Below are 21,142 nucleotides of genomic sequence, written 5' to 3' on the forward strand. Positions count from 1 at the left end.
TAGGACGGGGCTGAGGTTAGGCGAGAGACAGGAGAGAGAAGCCAGTCACCTCAAGGCAGAAGTATTTGGGTTTCCAGACCCGGGAGGGAAATGGGAACTTGATGCACTGAGGCCAGAGGCCCCGGGTGCGAATCTCAGTTTTCCCACGTGCTTGCCGTGAGTGGTAGCATGCCACCAGCCCTCTGGGAACTCTGACCCTGTGAAGTGGGGAGTACCCATCTTGCAGGGAATAGTAGCCCCCATTTACTGAAGTCTCACCACAGGCCAGAGAGACCTCGCTGCGTACATTATCTCATTAACGCCCAACATCGATGCTGGGGGGGCAGCTGCTTCACAAAGGAGAAAACCGGGGCTGAGAAGGGTGAGTCCCATGCACGGAGCAGTGCAAGTGGTTTTCAAAATCCACGTCCGCCTGACCTGAGAGCCCACTCTCTTGGCCTCAGTACCCTTCAAAAACCTCGATAAAGCCGTGCCAGGCACATCGAGGGCATGACGCAAATGTTACCTGCTCCCTGGGATTCACTGCAAACGCACGGAATGCCAGCCAAGCTCGGTGCCTCTGTGCTAATGCACACTGACCACTCAGGAAGACAACTAACAAATCGAGAGGGGACAGAGACACCTCTGGCCTTCAAAACAGAGACAGCCCCTTGCTCAATGTTCCTGGATGGCCTCGTGCATGTCAGCATCTCAGCGTGTCTGACTGACCACAGCCCCCATCCCCCTCCCCTCTACATTATACGAAAAGTCAACCTTTGCCCCAAAGTTGGTCACATGTTCCTCTCCCTCCTGCCAGGATCCAGAGAGGAAGGCACGTCGGTAGGACACAGAATAGCATGCTGCAGCTGAAAAACCTTAGCCTGCCCTTCTCCACGTGCACATGAAAAAGGAAACCAAAGCACATCTGGGGTTAGCATAATTATAGTATTTTAAATGTGTGTGTACAGCAACTATCACTGACGGTGGCTTTCAGGGACAAAATAATTTACAGAGGAGGATTCGGCTTGCTCCCGTTTTCTCGTTTGGTAAATAGGAATGATGTCTGCTTTCCCGACTTCTCTCACAAGAGTGGGCGCCAATAAAACAACGCATGTACAAGTTCTTTGGAAAAGCACAAGCCAGTATACAAAGGCATATTCTTATGGAAAGCTGTCTGCTTGGTCTTTGGAGCAGTTTCATTTGACAGAATATGTGGGTGGTTGTATGAATCTAGCTTTGTCTATTCGCAAACACATGGGTTTAATAAAGTGGAGTTTGTTTTTTAAGGTGTGTGGTCCGTGGCTCACTGAAACACTCCTGTTTTACAAACACTGACCGTGATTCTAAGAAAGGCGGAGCCCGTTTTCATCCCCCTAACAATGGACAGCGGGCTATAAATCTCCCAGGTCCACAGGAATACCTCGTGCTGGCTCCATCCGCCACTTCCTGACCCTGCTCTTGAACTCTCACTCCACCTTCGCGTTCGGAGCCAAGAGGACACCACTCTGATCTGAGTCACACAGAGAGCTTCCTGGGGTGGGCTCTGGCCAAAGTCCTCGCACGGTCCAGTGGCTGGATGCACACTGTGGAGTGTTTCCTTAACACACAAACCCATTGTGTCCTTGATTACTCTTCCCAAACCCAGGAAAACGGGGCTGGGAATTTCACCATCAGGCCACCGGGGACAGAGTGACACGTGCCTGTGCTATTTGTTCAACATTTCTGAACGTGATGTGCAGCCGTGAAAATGTTATTAAAAGTAAACACACAAAACTCAACCATATATTCCTGTTTTCTCTCCTTTCTTTATGAATAAGAAAAGTACTGCTTGGTTCCTGTAGACCTCAACCATTAAACCAAATCTGTCTCCTGTTTTTCAATCAATATTTATAGCGTGGCAATGGTGGGCCAGAAACTATGCTGAGGCACCCACAGGATTACTTCTTTTTATCCTTATGTGATCCCAGTGAAGTTGGCACGATTATTTCACCCCCATTTTATAGATGAAGAAACCGAGACACAGAAGATAAATCACACACTCCACTGCTGACCTGAGTTAGGATTTCCTGCTCTGCAGAGATTGGGTAGGAGAGCTCTCAGAAGCCAGGGTCCCACTCTCACTCAACTGGCAAATAATTATAGCTACCTTCTGTTGACTGCTAAATACGTGATTAAAGCAACCCAAAAAAGTAGGAAGTATTACCATCTCCATTTGACAGAGAAGGAAACTCAGGCACAGAGAGGTTAAGAATGTTGGGGGGGGGGGAGAAAGAATTTTGACCCAGACCACAGAGCTGGTCGGTGCCGTGGCTCTGAGCGTCACCTCACCCGGTCCACCTCTCCAGTCCCTTCAGCAGACTCTAGGGACATCAAGTGCCAAATGAAAGTGAAAATGGTCCCCAAATGGAAACAACGGGAAGAATCTGGCAATGCCCTCATGGCTTCTTCCCACCATTGGGTGGACACACACATTATTTACATCTTCGTGCTATAAAATTACCGATTATTTTCCCATAGGAGATGCATGGGAGTTGGGTTCTTGCCAGACAAAGGACCTAAAGGTACTTCTCTCCATGGCACACCCACCTGTGGAAGCAGAGGGTCGTTCGCTATTACTGTTCGATTCTGTAACTGCTCACCAAGAATAAGGGTGAAAGGGAAGGAGGTGTAAGATGAAGGCCCCTTTCAAAGACAAGGATATGTACAGACCGACACATCATATGATTTCTTCCTCAGGTGAAATGCTCTCAAGATGTTTTTTTAAGGTGAACAGCGCTCAGTGGAAGTGAGGCTGTTATGGGAACTCAGGGTTGAGACTGAAGGCTCTGTGGGTCTTCCCCTGGGGTCTAGGAGAGGGCAGAATTTGCTTGTCACGGTTCTTCCTCTCTCTGGGCAGGCAGTGCTCCCTGCCCACCCCCCAGGCCCTCACATCTGTGCATCAGTTTCGGCGGGGAGGGGCAGCTTTCTCCTGGACAGGCCTGTTCTGACAGTGGTCCTGCCCCTTCAGTGCAGCAGGGCCCACAGGTAAGACGTGATGATGAAATGATCCCCCAAAGAGGTTCGCTGAGCTAGGAAGGATGCCAACTTCATTTTTATAAGTGTATTACGAGCAGAAACAGACCTGGAAATGACATATCTCTAGACTTGCTGTGGCATGGAGAGGACCTTTCCTCTACTCATTTAATTTATACTAATTTTTACTTGTGTAGTAAATGAAATTTCATTTTGCTGTCAGTAAACAGTGAATGGTAGCTTGACCAATTCTGTTTGTTGAACTTCTTTAGCATTTAACTGTTCTCTCCTCTGAGTCCTCCCAGAACTTTGGTTACACTTTTGTTAAATGTACCTATTGTTTTCTGTTATGTATGGTGTTGTATTTGGCTTTCTCTCCCACAGGGGGTCCGAGTTCCTTGGGCACAGAGATGGGAATATCCCCAACATTGACGACAGGTACAGAATAGAAACCAATAAATGTGCATTTCCTTTTTTTCCGCATTGGCAATTAATAACATTGCTGTATGACATATATTGCTCTATCTTGAATTTGTGTCTAATTTCTCCCACTTGTGTATTAGGTGGGATGCCTCTGGAGGGAACAGACTCATGTCTGAGTAGCCCCAGTGCAAGGTGTGCCAATATGCTTTCCTTTGAGCTCTAGCTGTTCTCCCCTCACCAGAAATAAGTAAAGATCCTCATGGGGGTAGAAAAGCAATGTTCTTTTTCCTCTTGAGAACTGATACGATATAATGATTAATAACCTGGACTTAGGAGCCAGGCTTTAGAGGTTTGAATCTCAGTTTAGCAATTTACATGCTGTGTGACCTTGGGCAAATGATTTAACCTCTCTTTGTTTGGTTATTTTCTTCTCTAAAATAGAGGTGGTAATTGCACCAACCTCAGAGGGTTTTTTAGAGGAAGATATGACATGATATAAGTAAAAATAAGTACAACATTACCTGGCACATAAGTGCTTGCTACTTTGATTATTGCTTACCTTATAATACTAAATACACAAAGCACAAAAATATTGAGTTGCTTATCTATGAACTAACTTTTATCAATGGCAAAGTTTTCTGCCAATCACCCCAGCCCGTGTTTCCAGAGACCCCAACCCAAAGAGGAGGTATCCTACCTTTGGCAAGCGCTCAGGGTCGCCAGGGTGCCGGGGAATAACCTTCTGTAACCTCTGGAAACCATAATCGATGGTGGGTTCATTGAGCGCTGCAATGAAGAAGTCATACAATTAGAACAATTTCAGGAAATAAAACAGCAGATGATTTGCAACACTTATGGCGCAGAAATAACTGGGAAGTCCAAAGTTTCATTGATACTTCTGAATTAGATCATAAAGTGATTGGACGAATGATCCCTTTTGGTGGGGACTGACTCACTCAGAAGAACATGAGTAGCAGGTCCTAAACTCTGCTCTTCTGGCCAAATTCTATATTCCTTACAGTGTTGAAAATGGAAGGTAAAATGGAACTGGTGTGAGGTTTCAGGATTCCCTTTAGTCAGAAGCTTGAGTTAAAACACTGGAGGGCTTGGCCAAGGGTATCTACAGTTATAAAGAGCAGAATTAAAAGTACTTGCTTAGCTACAGAATATCAAGTGGACCTCAGCTGATACAGTATCGCAGTGCCATCGGGAGCAATTAAGTGTGGTGGGGCAGAGGAGACCAGATCTCCTCGGGCCAGAAAGCCTCTTCTACCCTTGGAAGAGTCCAAAAAGAGACAGGTATTGAAAATGCCCTTGATACGACACCCTCATATCTAAGCTGAAAGACTGATTCACCAATATCAGTATTATTTCAGGAAAAGGCTAACCTCTATGGAGCACTAGCTCAGAGCAGCTGACTCTCCAAGAAGAATTTTTTTAAAAGACTAAAAGAAGAGCAAACCTGTAATAATATTTGGAGACAGTGGGCCTTCTTGTACCCATATCGATGATACCTTCTTCAAAGCATCCTACAGTTCAACTCGATACAAACTGGACTCTGGTGTATCACTTTTGAAATTCCTCCCCAGGATATGAAATATCTCCAGCTTTGCTCGCCTGACCAGGAAAAGATGGCGGCTCCATCCTCCACCCACATCCCCCGTCTCCTCTAAGTAATGAGTCGGGTTTTTTCTTCTTTTCTTTTTTCGTGTAACCAAAGTACTCAACCACATATTTTCTCCCATAAAAAGACAGTCTTTGACATTTAGCTATACATTTAGAAAACAAGTTGCCACATGCTTTACTTAAAATGCATTTCCATTAACCTAAATTTTAAAAGTAAGATTCATACTACTACTAACTTTAAAAAACTGTATTAAATTCAAATAGGTCCCAAGGCTAATGGAAGCAATTTGTATACCAACCCAAACTGACTGGCCCACTTTTCAAAATACAGGTATGATAATCTTGTGGTTTTAAAAGGACATTTAAATTGAAAGACTGTGAATTTAGTACATAATTATACCAATAGAACCCTTTAACTTGTCAACTTGTAAATCTAAAAGGCTATCAATCATTTCTAAAGAGGAAATAAACCTTAAAATTCCTTGATTGACAGTGCTTACTTTTTATGTAAGAAAAAAAAAAAAGGAGAAAAAAAAAAAAAAAAAAAAAGGCTGCATAAAGTGGCCAGAAATCCATTTACAAAAGTACATTGTTTTACATAGGTGAGTAAAAGCCAATAATTACACCTCCAAAAGACATATAAATCAGAGTAAGTACTTTTTCCTCACTTGTACATTTTAGGTTGGAGTGAACTTCAGGTAACTTTTTTTAAGAAGATTTTTTTCCCCAAATGCAATGCTTGTTGAAGTTGTTAATAGAGTAGCCATTTAAGACAATGTAATCATTTTTGCAAATATGAGGTTTAGCCATTTCCCCCACCTTCTCCCCACCCCCTTCCAAAGGGTAAACTTTCAACCTGTCTCTTGTGGAAATTAACTAAAATTACACCCAGGTGTACCAAATCTCTCTCTAGTGGTACATGAGTTAAGGCACAATATTTATTGTTCCTCCCATTTTATGAATTACTTTGTAAACCCTTGAGAAAAATTCTTTTTTCTCAAATTAGACTTGTAGAGAAAAAGCCATACAATTCTTTACACAGGGAAGCTGTGACTCATAAAATCCCAGTATTTAATAAAGAAATGCCCGAGAGTGACAGGAATGGGCACCCAGGCTAAGCTGTATATCACATCTATCCGCCACCCATAATGCTAATTGCCAACAAAGATGTTTAACCATAAAAATAGCTTTAGGCAATTAAATGTATCATTTTAACACTTGAAGATATGATTCAGCATCCTGAAAATTCTAATTCTTGGTTTTATTTTTCAGTGTAAGTCACCAATAAAACTTGACTTGTTGACCCACCGCTTCAGTTGTTTGCATAATGAATTAATTCCTACTGTGTCAAGAAACCCATGGTTGTTAATTGAATGACTGATGTATTGGGGGGAGGATATGTTTCTCTGACCATAGGAACAACTCACAAAAGAATGACTGACATTCAGTATCCACAATTAAAAGAACTGATTCAAATATCATATGGAACTAATAGCTAAAGAGCTGAGGAGAAGTCATTCTGCTGCCAGAAAGAGTAATTGAATTAGATATATTAAACTCATTATTCAAAGAAAAATAAGCATCTAGTCTATGGAAGTATGCTATGTGAGAGGAAATATTTCAGTAGAGGGACAAAGGCTTTTAATTTATTGCCCATGCCTTTATGATTTGCTCTACACTCGTATTTTTTAATATATTAACCTGCCCTCGATCTACATATTGAATATTACAATGGCATTGTCTAGTGCTGTAAACAAAGATAACACTAAAGATATGCAAGCAAAGTTCGTTGTCTTAAATTCAGAGGTGCCTGATGATTTCTCTGATTGCAGTGACTAAAGAAAAAAACTAAACCAATTATTGAGTGAGAGGGGCCATCTGATAGAGATTGTTACTTTAAAAAAAAAAAAACCCTGAAAACAGATTAACTGTCTAGGGAGGGGGATGGTTAAATTACGGCACACCCATAGGAATATGATGCAGTCCTCAAAAGCAACGCTTTTGGAAAAAAAAATAGGGAAAAAAATTTACTGGTATAAAATATATTGCTATGTCAAGAAGCAGATTACAAGAGCACATGTGCAATATGGTTACTTTTTTTTTTTAAATGAACATATACAGAGAATAAAGAAAAGGTTTCTGTGTATAAACTGCCTAACAGTAGTTATTTCTAAGAAGTGAGTCTTGAAGTGCTTTTCTTCCTTCTCTTTATGCTGTGCATTGTCTACATTTTCCACAATGAACATATATTACTTTTATAATCAGAGAAAAAGGTTAAGAGCAAGAGAGTGTTTCCAAGATGGAATCTGACCTGCTTGTATAAAGTAATGACATAAGAAACTTTGCCTGAAAAAGGGTCTGTATACCCTTTAATAACATTGCCTAGGTTATTACAGACCATAAGAAAAATAAGTAGTATACGTTTGGCCAGTTGTATAAATATGTGACTATTCATAAACTCTCTGAAAATCAACAGAGAGAGTAACGGGGAGGAATCATAAAGAATGGCATATTTATTTTCATCAGTGGGGGTAGTCGTACCTTAGGGACATACATCTACTCTGCAAGAATGTAATATAAAGTTAATCCTTCAACAAAGTGACCTCATTGTATTCAAGCACAGGGCTCAGGGGGCACCAGAAGAAGAAGTGGGACTAGTCAAGTTTTTCCCCCTAAAACTTGAGACAATTCCGAGAATCCAGGAGAGAAAGAAAAAAATTTAACTGCACATAATTAACCACAAATAAAGCATGAGTATCTTAGGTTGTAAAAAGAAAAAACAGATGAAACTGTAAACTGCAAAAGGAATGCAATGATGAGAGCTCCTCGTGTCACCCTACTTCCAAGCACCTGACCCACACTTTCAACAGGGTTTGAGAGGGTGTTCTCCTAAACCAGTTAGGGGTGGTAACGGAATAAGGGAGGCTCAGAGGTTTAGCAAAATCCATAATCCCAAAGAAGCAAAGCCTCAGTTTTTTAATCAGCATACTAAAATGGGACCAGTGAGGGCATTAATTCCACAAGATAATAAACTGTCCATTGACTCAATAATCATTTCTAGTGCCTACCAAGTGTTCAGATGGCACTGGTAGGAATTCACTGTTTTACATCACATAAGCCCTTAAAAATAAACTTTCTGAGAGGTGTACATAATCTCACCTCAGAAATGAACTACTAGGATTGTAGAGTTGGAACCTGGTTCCAGCTCCCATGGCCAGGCTTCCCTCCCGCTCAGCAATCCATTCTCTTGCCTCCCTGATGGTCAGACGGTGGGTGACCACCACTGCTCCTCTTCTCTGACACTAAGCTCACACTACACTTCACAGGACCACGTGGATTTATAGAGTGATCAGGCTACTGGGGAGCCACAAAGATTTGCACTCAAGATGTCCCGCACTGTCCTCTTCAAACTTAGAGGTAGATGCATATTAGCTGAGTAAGCTCAGTAGGACCTCATGGAGCTGTGTACATATCCTACAGGAGGTCCGAAACTTTCCTATAAATGCACAAAAGGCAAGATGAAATGCTTCTACACAGGAGCAGGCTTGTAGGGCAGACGTATCAGCTGAGATTTCAGGAGGGTCCTCTCACAGCTATGATAGGATACTGGGGAATGGGTATAGGGAGGAAGTAGGGGACCCATGCGTGGGGCAGGCTCAGCTGTATCAAAGTCATTACTTTTCAAAAGGGAAAAGTTAATTAAATATTTAAAAAAAAACATCAAACCACTTCATGTGGCCTTGTGTGGGGTCAGCTTATAAATGGCTTTGGGTTCCCACCCAGTCTCACAATCTCAGACTCCCCTAAAGGAAACCAGTAACTTTCCATACAGAACCAGTCTATGCAGAGCCCTTCCCCTTTGGGCTTCAACCAAGGTTCTGGTCAAGACAGAAGAACTCTGGTTATACAAAGCTATTTACAGTGTCCAAATGTTCATGCAGCATGAAATGCTATATGCAAAGAAAATTTAGAATAATACAACTAGATTTTATGTACTACTAATAATGACAAGATTATAAAATTCATTCAAAACATCTGGTAATGGGTAAATCCTTACCAAATGTATATGTGAATTGTGGCCTTTTCATGCCTTTAGTCGTCGTCTTCTTCTTTTTTTTTTTTTTTATCCACAAACACATCAAAGAAAGAAAATTCTCTTTAAGGGGATTTATTTGCAAATTAAAACCATGTAGTCAAGACAAATGCATTCTCAGTTATGAGAACTGATTTTTCTCTTTTCAGAGTTGCCTTTTAGAGAAAACACTCCTCGGTCCTCCTTAACTTCTGGAATACTTATCCCTGGAAACAATGGAAATGAAAGGCAGGACAGTTGTGTTCCCAAACATCAGGGGAAAAGTGGTTTGGGTGCCAGTGATTCACTGCAGCGCTTTAACATATTTCTGGGGTTTTAATTTCCTTTTTTTTAATGGTTATGTGACATGATGTCATTTTGACTGGAAATAAAAAGAAATGCAGATATTAGAAAGGTAATATTTATATTCTACTGCCATTTAATGTCCAAACAAATATCTAGACTCTATGCCAAGTAATAAATAAAGCCTCATAGCAAAGGCAATGATAAAACCAGCACCTGGGTCTCCAAGCTTCCCTGGTGACTATTCTATATTTGAACTAAAGGAATACAGCAGAGCATTTCCCTTCAAGGCAGATCCATTCTGGGCATAAGAGTTATTACATATGTGTTAGGCAGTCTTTTTGTTCCATAATGGCCCTATTTTCCCCTCAGTCACTAAATTAACAACCAGAGGTAAACAATAAAACAGCAAGTTATCTTCACGAACCTATCTTTAAGACTGACTTTAAAAGGTATAAACCGCAAAATCAACCAGAAACCTACACAAGAGCCAGAAATATGGTCAAGGAAGAAATGTGTTGCATTTCCAGCCATTTGGATGTTTCATTCCTCGCCTAGCTGTTTAGTGCACACATGGTATCCCGGGTCCTCTCTTCCTGGAAGGGATACACTTCCCTAAGAAACCTAACACCAAGTCCCTTGCAAGCAGAGCCCCTGCTTTCGGTGTGAAATGCTTTCACAGCCTGGCACCCTGCCTCAGGAAGGAGGTTCAGGAGAGCTTCGGGAAGAGGCTCACTGAACTGCAGAAAGCTATAACTGAACCAGAAGGGTGTCAGGATGAAGCCAACACGGGCAGAATTTACCAATACAGGAGCCAAAGGAACATTTCCAAACTGGCTTTCAACATGCTCTGATCTCTTATTTGTAGTTTTCAAACCTCTTGACGTGGAGCAACAACACTAAGATTCAAAAATCAAGCGAAGGACGTAATATCTCTCTCTACCGAAGGTGCCGTCAGAGGTATTGTTGGCTTGTGCGGCTACGTTCTCTTTACAGAGCCTGCAAGGGAAAGACTGAAGAGACAAAGAGATCTGCAAAGTAGATCAGAGCCCAGGATGGAAAAAATACAGGGGCTCTGGGAGAAAGAGATGGAAGACCCTGAGGACCGCCACCTGGAATGCAAAGGACTTGCGTATGTTAGGAAATTAATAACTCTTCCAGAAGCAAAAGCAATCAAGAGCAGGAAGCAAGAATTAAGAGTGACTCGCTTTTGTTTTTCAAAATGGAAGTAGCTTTACTGTGTTTCTAAGTCTAAAAGGAATATACTCTTATTGTAAAAAAAAATACAAAAGAAACACAAAGAAGGAAAAAAGCCGCATAATATATATATACTCATATATAATCACTATTTATATTAATATGTAGGCTTTCGGGCATTCTTACAATACTGTTTTATATAAATATAGATTATATACATATTTATATCCACCTCATTCTTTTTAATGGTTGTAGCATATTGCAATTATATGGATGGCCGTAACTTATGCAACAAATCCCCTGTTAATGGGGATGTGTTTTTTCCTCAAAATTTTCAGGAGAAATTCTTAGATAAAAAATATGTACATTTCAAGACTTTGGATACATATATTTTTTAACTATCCTTCCTAAAATTTATACCAATTTACATGTTGACAGGTTACTTTTAAAGGCATCTGCAAAAGACAACGAATTTTTAAGACTGTGCATCCTGAACTCAATTATTCTCTAAGTTATAAGGACCTATGTGTGTTTTTAATAGATGTTAACGATCACAATGATTACTTGGAGAAGTGTCATTTCAAACATACCCCGAGGTCATATAAGACACTCTTCCCAGTAATATCAAAGTGCTTTATAGACATTATCCCACTGAGTCTTTCAATATGCCCTTGACATAAATGTCAAAATTTATTACTCCCAATTGGAAGGTGAGAAACTGAGGCACAGAAAGAGCTGGCTGCATGAATCAGAACAAAAACCCAGTGCTTCACTTACTATGCCAAGATGACTATTTTATTTTCATATTGGTAAATCTCAATTTGCAGCATATTGACAAGTCCAGCTAGCAAATCAATTAAATGGCACCTTTTATTACTAAATATCTGTGAAACAGAAATCCAGCACTAGGAGGAATCCTTGTGCCAGACTCCTGACTTCACAACGGGGGAACAATCACTTGGCCTGATTTCTTAAAGCTTACCATGTCAACAAGCACAAACCTGTTGGAAAGGCCACCCTGGCATTTTAAACTTGCCCCACAAATAATCAAGAAACTGTGCTTTCTGTCTCATCAACTTCTCCTTACAGGTCTGAGCTGGGCTCTCAAAAGTTGATTTGTCTTTTGAGAAACAGAGACACATAATGCTGTTGAGATACATTAAACCAACTTATGTCATACCACAACCAGTTGGTATTTTCTAGAAGATCCTTGGTGAGGAGTCAATGGCAGAAGTGGAGCATTTCTTAAACAGACCCACTTTTGGCCCTGGAGGGTTATACTCTATCTAAAATGGGAAGTAGGTGAATGTACAATAATTAGGGAAAACTGTATTGCTCTCTAATTGTGATAAAGTTGATGAGAAAAGTTGCCCCTGTTACTGCATATGATGTGCTCTGTACAGCTTGGCCTTCCAGGATCCTTAATTTAGATTTCCAAATCTGATGCAAGTATAAAACTAAAATTAAATCTCTCAAGCAAACAGGAGCTTGAATATCTCCAGGAATTTTTTTTTTTTTTTTTTTTTTGCCTTTCAATCTTTTTCATTTTGGAGTTTTTTTGTTTGTTTGTTTTTTAATTCATCATTTATGATTAGGTTTCAAAGCCAGATTTGCTCAATTGAATGAGAAGAGGATGGCTGTCGCTGTGTAATGGATGATGGTGTTTTAAGTATTGGAGGCCAACACACTCTGTCTTTCTTCTTTAACGTTCAAAGATAAATCCATCATTTTCTTCCCTACTGGCATATCTTCTGATATAACAAGAGTAATATTCTTTCTATAATTGTTCTTTAGATTTCTTCCCAAAGAGTTTTGACAATAACTGTTATCAAGGGGGTAAAATCACCCAGCCTGTCTGATAAACATGTTTTCTTGTGTTCCCACCCCAGCGAGTGCTTGACACTGTACTTTTATCATCCAGCATGTGTTCAGAATGAGCTTAGAACAGCAATTGCCGGGAATAGGCAGGCGATAAACTGCATTGATTTAACACATCTTGTTTTCAATCATGCTTGGATTTTCTGAGCACGCATTTTTCCTGTACTTTGGCTTGTAGCTTTTATCTGACGAGCTGATCCCTTTTCACTGGAAAATGAAAAGGTCGCACAATAAGACACGGTTTACTGGAACTTGAACACGCACCAGGGAGAGTATTTTAGATAAATACTGTCAGACATAGTGGAGCTGAATTTCAACAACACAATTGTTAAACAACAATACTTATTACTCTCCTAGAACAAGCTACCAGCATCTTATGGCTCTCAGCAGGGAAGAGCACCGAATCAGGCTCCAAAGCTGAGAAACCCTTCTCTGCGCCTTTTGCTAACCGAGCACAGAGTTCTGGGCCGAGGTCCCGCTTGGGATTGTTAATATCATGGTCTTATGTGACAACTCAAAAAACTACTGCCACTGTCACAGAGCTGTCTCCTCTAAACCAGTGGGCAGGTTTCAGAAGAGCTGGATGATGAAGTTACAGCGGAGTTCTGCAGATAGACTGGGAGGGGAGAAAAAAAATCCCAAGAAAAGTGACATGAAAGTGATTCCAAATAATCCATTAATTCTCCTAACAAGACAGGAAAGTACTTGTAACTGGCAGATATTAGAGGACTAATTGCTTATTTGGTTATATTTTAATGGACTCAAAAGAGAACGTATAACAAGCATGCTATGTGGAGTGTTAACAGTGGTCTTGCAGATAAGCCTAGAGGTTTTTGCCAGCCTGAACTCCAACCTAAATAGCATTTGATATAAAATAAATGATGCCAGCCTTCTGCAGTATTGACCCAACCTAAGTGATTATTTTTACTGCATGTCATTAGCCTTCGACTCAGCCAGAAAGTCTCCTCTGCCTGAATGTTTGACACTGGAACCCTTCCCTTTATAGCCTTAACACACATTGTGAATATATCTCTATTCATTGTCTGCTCCAGAGCTTCTTGAACTTTCTCTGTTCACAGTACCTTGGGTGCCTCAGTAATCTTTTCACAGAGCCCTCAAGCCAAAAGAAATGCCCAACAATTCTGTTTAATTAACTACTTAGGTCCAAACAGCTTAATATTGTTTATATCCTAACATCTTAATATTTATATCCTTAATATTTGTATCCTAACAACTTAGCAGCCATTTGAAAAAATTACAAAGAAATGGAAAGAAAAAATAATACAATAATACTTTCAATTCATCCTAAAATAATCACAAGAACTTACTCATGGGATGTGTGCTCCTGTTTAGCACAGTACAACTTCTTAAAGCCTGGAGTAAGATCGGACATCAACGCCCTTTTTTCTATTCCACGTTGATTTTCACAGGACACTTCCTTGAATCACAGCAACTGCTAAAAACTGAGCCTTGCAAAGCTATGACCCCATCAAAAGGAACGCAGTGCAATCTAATGTTGAGCTATGAACTACCTCAAACGAGCAGTTTGTCTGGTACCTGACAGACTTAAAAGTATCACTTGTTTCCCTCAAATTTAAAATACCCCACATCACCCCTGTATGTTTGAAGGGACACCTTGGGGCGTAAGTTTAGGAAACATGGATCTACTCAGAAGCGTAGAATCAACTAAATGCGAAGATGCTATGAGAATCCATTGCATTCATTCATTGTGTATTTTCTCGTACTATTAATATAATAAGAGCATCAGCTAACACTTCCTAAGGACTTAGTATGTGCCAAGCACTTTACATGGACTAACCTATCTGATCTTTACCAAAACCCCAAAGGGAAGTATTATTGTTATGCCTGTTATACAGAGAAGGAAACTGCGGCCTGAAGGAGTTAAACATCTTGCCTCGATCCACAGAGCTAATGAGTGAAAGGCTAGAGATTTGAGCCCAGGCAGTCTGCCTCCCAAGCCCTGCTCTTAACCTCTTTGCTAGAACAGCCTAGTTAGGATAACCAAGAGGCCTCCAGGATAGGTCTCTAACAATTTGGACCTGCAGTACTCTTCTAATGCTTTTCTTGCTCCCAGTATACCCCTCTATGTGCAGTCTATTCTAATTCTTTTCTTTGTCCCAACTATGTCCGACTCCAGCCCTCATCTGACTTCCATTTCTCTAACAGCCCACTTCTTGCCTCTGTTCCAACCCTTTTGGGGTAAGACAGAGCTAGATTATCATCCAGGCTATGTCACTGGACCAGCTATGTGCCTTTTGGAAAAGTCACATTCTTTAAGTCTCCTAATATGTAACGTGAAGATGTGATGTGATACTATTTGTATGATGCTTTGCACACAATAAATCCTCAATAGGCAGTTGTAATTACTAATAACAGAATACCTGACATGTGCTAGAAATGGGGAAGATGTGGGGAATACAGGATTAATTAGACATATTTGTACATTCCCCACTGTCAAGAAACTCCAGAGTCTAGAGGGGCAGAAAGACAGAAACAGAATTCTACAACAATGTGATAAATACAATGTGAGGATGCAGTATTATAGGAGAACATCGGGCATGCTTCACTTGTCCTTGGGGTTCAGCCTTTCTTCCCCCTACTCACACTAACTGGAAATTACAATTCAAAGAATTCCACCACCTCTGATTCTCAAATGTTACTCTGAAACAGAGCTGTGTCTGGAATAGGACATAACTGTTTTAAAACAATATACATTTTGTGACAAAATGGGAACAAAATACAGGTGGGAGACACCTAAATAAACTAGGAATTTTTTTCCCCAGCCTTGAGATGCTTTACATTGCTTAATTAATTCAGTAAGATTGGACGCTTGCTATATACGAGGCCAAGTGCTAAAGGAAATGAAAAAAAAAAAGAGAAGTACAACACAGGTCCAGTTCCCTATGCTTCTCCAGCTGGAGATGGTTCCACCTGAAAACCCTCCTACGCACTGTGATGTGCCCTTGAGGAGTCTATTGATTTATGTATTTATTTATTGGCCATGCCGTGGCGTTTGGGGTCTTAGTTCTCTGACCAGGGATCAAACCCGTGCCCCCTGCAGAGGAAGCAGGGGGTCCTAATCCCTGGACCTTGAGGAGTTTATAAGCCAGGGAAGACAGGCCTATAATCAGCCACTCAAAAAGATACAAAACTATAGCATTACTAATGTAGTAATAGTACATTGCACAGAAGAAGGAAAAATAATTATCTGTACTGGAGCCAAGGAAACATATACCAAAGAGGTCATATCTGAGCTGGATGTATAAGGATAAGTAGGATTTTTCTACTGAAAAGGGTGGGAAAAGAATCCGAGGCAAAAGAAACAGCAAGAGCAAAGGCACAGAGATATAAAAGGACATGACGTGTTCAGATAAGATTAGATATTCCAGTTTGGAAAGAGCATAGCTTATGTATTGGGAGTAGGGTGTTGAAGAGTAACTGTGAGTTAATAGTATTGGCCTTGAGTGCCTTGCTAAGAAATTTACCTGGTAGGTAACAAGGGGCTATTAAAGGTGTTCCATATCATAGGAGAGATACAATTAGATCTATATTTCGAAGGCATAACCATAGGAGTCCAGTAAAAGATGGATTTTAAAGTCAGAACTATCACAATAATCCAAATGGAAAATGAAAGACCAACTAATAATGAGGTGGTCATGGAGAAAAGGAGGAAAAGGTAGATTTCAGAGATATTTTAGAACAGAAATTACATGAATTTAGCAACATGGTAGATGTGAGGGGTTAGAAGAAAGTGGAGGATGACTGATATTTCTAATTTACCTGACTCGATGAACAGAGTGGCCATTTATCAGGATAAAGAATGGAAGACGAAAACTATATATGGGAGGAAAACTCGTGAGTTCAACTTCAGACATGCTGAATTTTAGATACCAATAGGATATCCATGTGAAAATGTTTAGTAGGCAGTTGGAAATAAAGGACTGATATTCAGGAAGAAGATCAAGGATGGAGTTAATTTTATGGGTAACACTGAGATATAGGTAATAGCTGAAAACATCGGTGTAAGAGAACCAAGGACAGCGCTATGGGGAACACCAACAGTTAAGGAATAGTTCGAGAAAGACTCAGAGACAAAAAGAACAAAGGCAGGTCAAAAAAGTGGAAAGAATATCAGGAGAGAATAATGGCACTGAAGTCAAATGAGGAGCTTAAAATTGTCCACACTAGCTAGTGTAGCTGGGTAATCAACCAGGAGAGGTCTGGGGAGAAGCTGTCAAAGGAGACCACTCCAAAATGAAGACTCGTGAATGCTTTAACCCAGAGGCTCTGGTTTTCTTTTGTCTCACTCAATAACCCCCAAATACAAAGATCTGAACACATCAAGTAAGTAAGGGATGACGGCAAACCTGTTTGCCCAACTGAAGCTTAGCTAATCACAAGAGGCATAAGAGAGAGGAGAGGACACTCAGCCCTGATTGGAGTCACCTCAGTCCTAAAGGAAAGTGTAGAACTCCAGGTGCCCTGAGACAAAAACTATGATGGACAGTTCACCACTAGCTTTGGCCAATTTCTGTTAGTACAGTAGGAGGGGTGAAGATGATGGGATTTTCCATGGCTGTCGAGTTTTTCTGCTCCCGATCTTGATGCTTGTCTTTTAAGAAGTGGATGGAACCCAGCTGATCCCTCACAGCACGCCGGTGAGGCGCTACTGCTTCTAACCCACTCTAGGTCTGGACTTGTGAGCCAGGAGGACTGGGTCTCCTTGCCACAGAATATTTACAAAATACATTTGTTTATGTAACCAGAATTTAATCTTCTCCTTTGGATGTCGGTGGTCTTAATATTGGTCCCTGGTGACTTACAGTCAATAGATGTTTAGTTAAGCAATTCACTTGTTTTGGAGTAACAGTTATTGTGTGGGCGATGGGTACGTGGCCACTTCCGCAATAACCCCACATCTCCTGATGCAGTGAATGTTACAATCAGACATTTGTTGCTGCTAGCTCACGAGATGCTGGAATCCAATTTTGAAAAGCAAGTAATAAAGCACCACATAAAAAATAATGGTGTAATTACTTCTTGGTCAGGTTAAACCTACTGTGACGATAAAAACCAAAGGGAGCAGCCAGCATCATAAGTGGGTTTGCTGTAAATTTGACACTGGTTCTGACCTTCAGCGAGCAAGAAGCTTGAAGCTACCCACCTAAGCCAGGTGCACAGGAGAATATTTATGTTGCATATCTTTACCAAGTCTCTGTTTAAAAGCACTTTAATGAATGTACCCCAGGAATGCCATGGCAATTCTCAAGGGCTAAAGAGAATGGACCAGTCACTAAATTACTGACCTCAAGGCTTCCAGGTTCCCATGCGAATTCAGGCCCTCAAGAAAAGGGATTTAGAAACTTCATGGGAGAGCAATCACCATGCTGGTATAATTTGTTCTCCAAGTGAAGAAGAAAGTAAGGGGGTCTAATTGGAACATGGACCACACTGTCCGAGAGGTGAAGGAAATTCTGGCTGTTGCTGTTGATCTGTGAGCAAACACTGGTAACCCACCGATATGCGCAGAAGAAACAAACCAGCCTCTGCTTTCAGGCTGTGATCTTTCACATCTCCTCCCAAATGCTTGAGAGGCTTCCTCGATCCACATGAAATACCGTGGGCGGGTGGGTGTAGGGGGTGGGGGAGAGCCTTAGCCACAGTTATGACAAGAACTTTTAAGGATGCCATGGCACAGTCCATGTGTAAAGACATCATGATTGTTTTCACTCGCTGCCTTTCATTATTTCCAGCTCTTGGGAAAACATTGTTAATATCTTTGTTTAGGCCCTCTAAGAGTTGCAAATGGTTCTCCTAAGGTTTGTGCATTTTGAACAGACATTCCTAAGGTTTGTGCATTTTGAACAGACATTCCGACAGGATGCTGAAGACAGCATTAGCCCACTGGTAAAGCAACAGCAGGTTAAGTTTTACTAACGAAAGTGACTTCTATAGGTTAACTTCTCAATGACAGCAATGCGCACGGAAATGCAAGTACTCTTGTACGCTGATGGTTAGAAATGGGTATGAGCTTTTTGCAGGGCAACTTGTCTATCTATGGGTGGAGAGGATGAAAGATTAAGTTTAGAGACTAAATCATCATGAGTTTGGAGGCATCTCCAAACGGAGGCCCGGTGGCCACACAAACCACTTCTAACAACACTATCATTCCAAGTGGACGGACACAGGCTCACAGCAGTCACACCAGCCTTGTCAGCCTTCAGAAATGCCACTTTGTGTTTCAAGAAGACGCTGTTCTTGCTCTGACTCCCCTGGACCCTCCTCTTCCTTCAAACTGGAAATAGAGACTGAAATTCTCCAAACCGAATCTTCCAATTCTGTCTAAATTGATGGGTGCGATGAGGTGGCTTAAACTGAATAATAAATGAGAACAAGGGAAAAGAACTGACCTCCCTTCCATATTCTCTCTCTGCAATCTGCCTGTCCCACTGGAGGCTGGTGAACTTAGAGGAAATGAAAATACATATTTAACACCATGTGTGGAATTTACTTTGCCTGAGGCCACTGCGTCAGGTATTGTTGCTGGGTTTTTCAGAGGGCTGGGGCATAGCTGCAGGGGCAGAGACTAGGCTTGATAAACTGCTGACCTATTCCCAGATGGAAAATTTTTATGATTATATTGGGACAATAGGTACTGTGACCCTTTAAGAACAAAATCAAACATACTGGATTGCATTTTTCAAAAGCTACCGAAACAACGTTTAGGGAAGAATACATTCTTCTAAGTCTCCTTTCTAAGTCTGGAATTAACAACTTGATCTTGATGCAGTCAGGTAGAGGGGCAAAAGCACATCCATTCAATCAACTTCAGAACTTTACTGCTGCAAAGATCCTTCCTTTTACAGCAAACACAACCAAGCTTGGAGACCCTAACTGATCAATGCAAGATCAAACTGCTAGTGAACAGTTGAATCAGAAAGAAAAAGCTCAAAAGTTGGAACCTAATTCACACCAGGTCCCACATCAGTCCTCCATGTAAGCTTGATTTAAAATAAAAAGGATCATTTACTGAGAAGTAGTACTAGGCATTTTAAATTTAACTTATTTTTTTTCTTCAATGGCCCCAAAGGTAGGTATTCCTGTTTTACAGATGAGAAAACTGAGATGGCGAGGGGTGGGTAGGCAATGAAAAGAAGTGTGACTGGGTTATATCTATGAAAAAAGACACCAAACCTGCCCTTTAGACAACATCCTCATTAAAAGATCCATCTCCTATAACTACTGACCATTTCAAAGCCAAATGGCCCTGCCATTTTATAAAATGAATACTAACTGCAAGGAAGGCCAACGAAGCCTCCCAGGATCTTGAAAGTATCATGGAGCACGTCTACAAAGTGTCCACCTTCTTTTTTTAACCATTGCCAATCTTTCTTAAAGTCTGTTTTGCAAAGGCCCCTGGAATTAAAAACAATGTGCTCTGACTTGACCTAAATACTTGAAATGGAAACGTGATAATAATTGTAGCCCATAGGAAATGATGCATAGTGAGAATGTACCAGAAGCTGTGCTCAGTACTATGTCAAATATCATTAATTCTTAGCCATCCTCATGAAGTCTGTTCTGTTATCATCACCATTTTTACAGATAAAGGAAGACCCTGAGAATGACAGAGATGTGATGGACCCTGCCCAAATTTTACAGCAGTAAGAGCGAACCGGGATCCAAACTTAGGCAGTCTCCAGTGCCCACCCACTTATTCACCCTTTACACTGGACCGCCCCTGTGGAAGCATTTAGCTAATACATTGGAAGGGATGATGTTATCTTGCCTTTAAGGAACCATGGAAGAAAACAAACAATAAAAGATGTCTCAAGCAAAACTATCTGGTTTTGACTTGAAAGTATACATGTATACCCACATAGGCTACATAAAGACCTGACTCCAGGAAGATGTGAGTTTAAAAATGGAAACTTTCCAAAATGGATCACACCTAAGCCCAAAACCATTTTCTGTGAGGTGTATGTATGGTGGTGATGGTGGTGATGTCACCCATGAAAGAGATGAGAAATGACACACGCTTCTCCATTACCACCTTCCAGCTTGTTTAATCTCACCTGGCAAGTTTTCCTTAATCAAGGAACTTGAAAATTGTATGGAATCTTGAGGCAGCTCTGGGTAACACAGGTAGAATTCTGATATGCTTTTTTCATTAACTGCTCATACCCCAGAAAGGAGAAGGAAGCCTCTCTCCTCCTGGGTTGCCTTTTCACTGAAAAACTCATCTTAATTGAATGCACACACCAGTTAACTATCTTCGAATTCACAAACCATTAATGCCCCATTTTCATAGAGTGTCATCTCTTCTTTCTGGCTTGTCGAGAGGCTGGCACTCTCCGGGCTGTGCTGCCCGGAATGTGAGATTCAGCAGGAATGGGGAGGGGACAGCAGAGAGAAGGGAGAGCCTCAAGGCGCTCGTCTTCACCAGCAAACGAGCGTTCTGGGGCTGAGCAGGGGGAACAGCGGATAATGCTGCCCTTGCGAAATTGACATCCTTCCAGCACTGTTCTGTGTCAGCTGCAAGGGAATCACAAATAATGCCACTCTGCCATTCTTGGAATGCCAGTTAAGCAGGCTTCAAATGTGCCTCCGAGGGAAGACGAGGTTTGCAAA

General features: G+C 41.2%; 1 protein-coding gene across 8 annotated transcripts in view; it reads right to left on the reverse strand.

The window, feature by feature from the left end:
- EBF1 (EBF transcription factor 1) overlaps positions 1 to 21,142 on the reverse strand; it is a 399,213-nt gene that overhangs the window by 29,168 nt on the left and 348,903 nt on the right. For all 8 annotated transcript variants that reach the window (XM_057541219.1, XM_007165539.2, XM_057541218.1 and 5 more), the window contains one exon: positions 4,112 to 4,200. In XM_057541219.1, coding sequence (XP_057397202.1) covers positions 4,112 to 4,200 — 89 coding nt within the window. The remainder of the gene's footprint in view (positions 1 to 4,111; positions 4,201 to 21,142) is intronic.

This window comes from Balaenoptera acutorostrata, chromosome 2, assembly GCF_949987535.1.
Source record: "Balaenoptera acutorostrata chromosome 2, mBalAcu1.1, whole genome shotgun sequence".
Lineage (NCBI taxonomy): Eukaryota > Metazoa > Chordata > Mammalia > Artiodactyla > Balaenopteridae > Balaenoptera > Balaenoptera acutorostrata.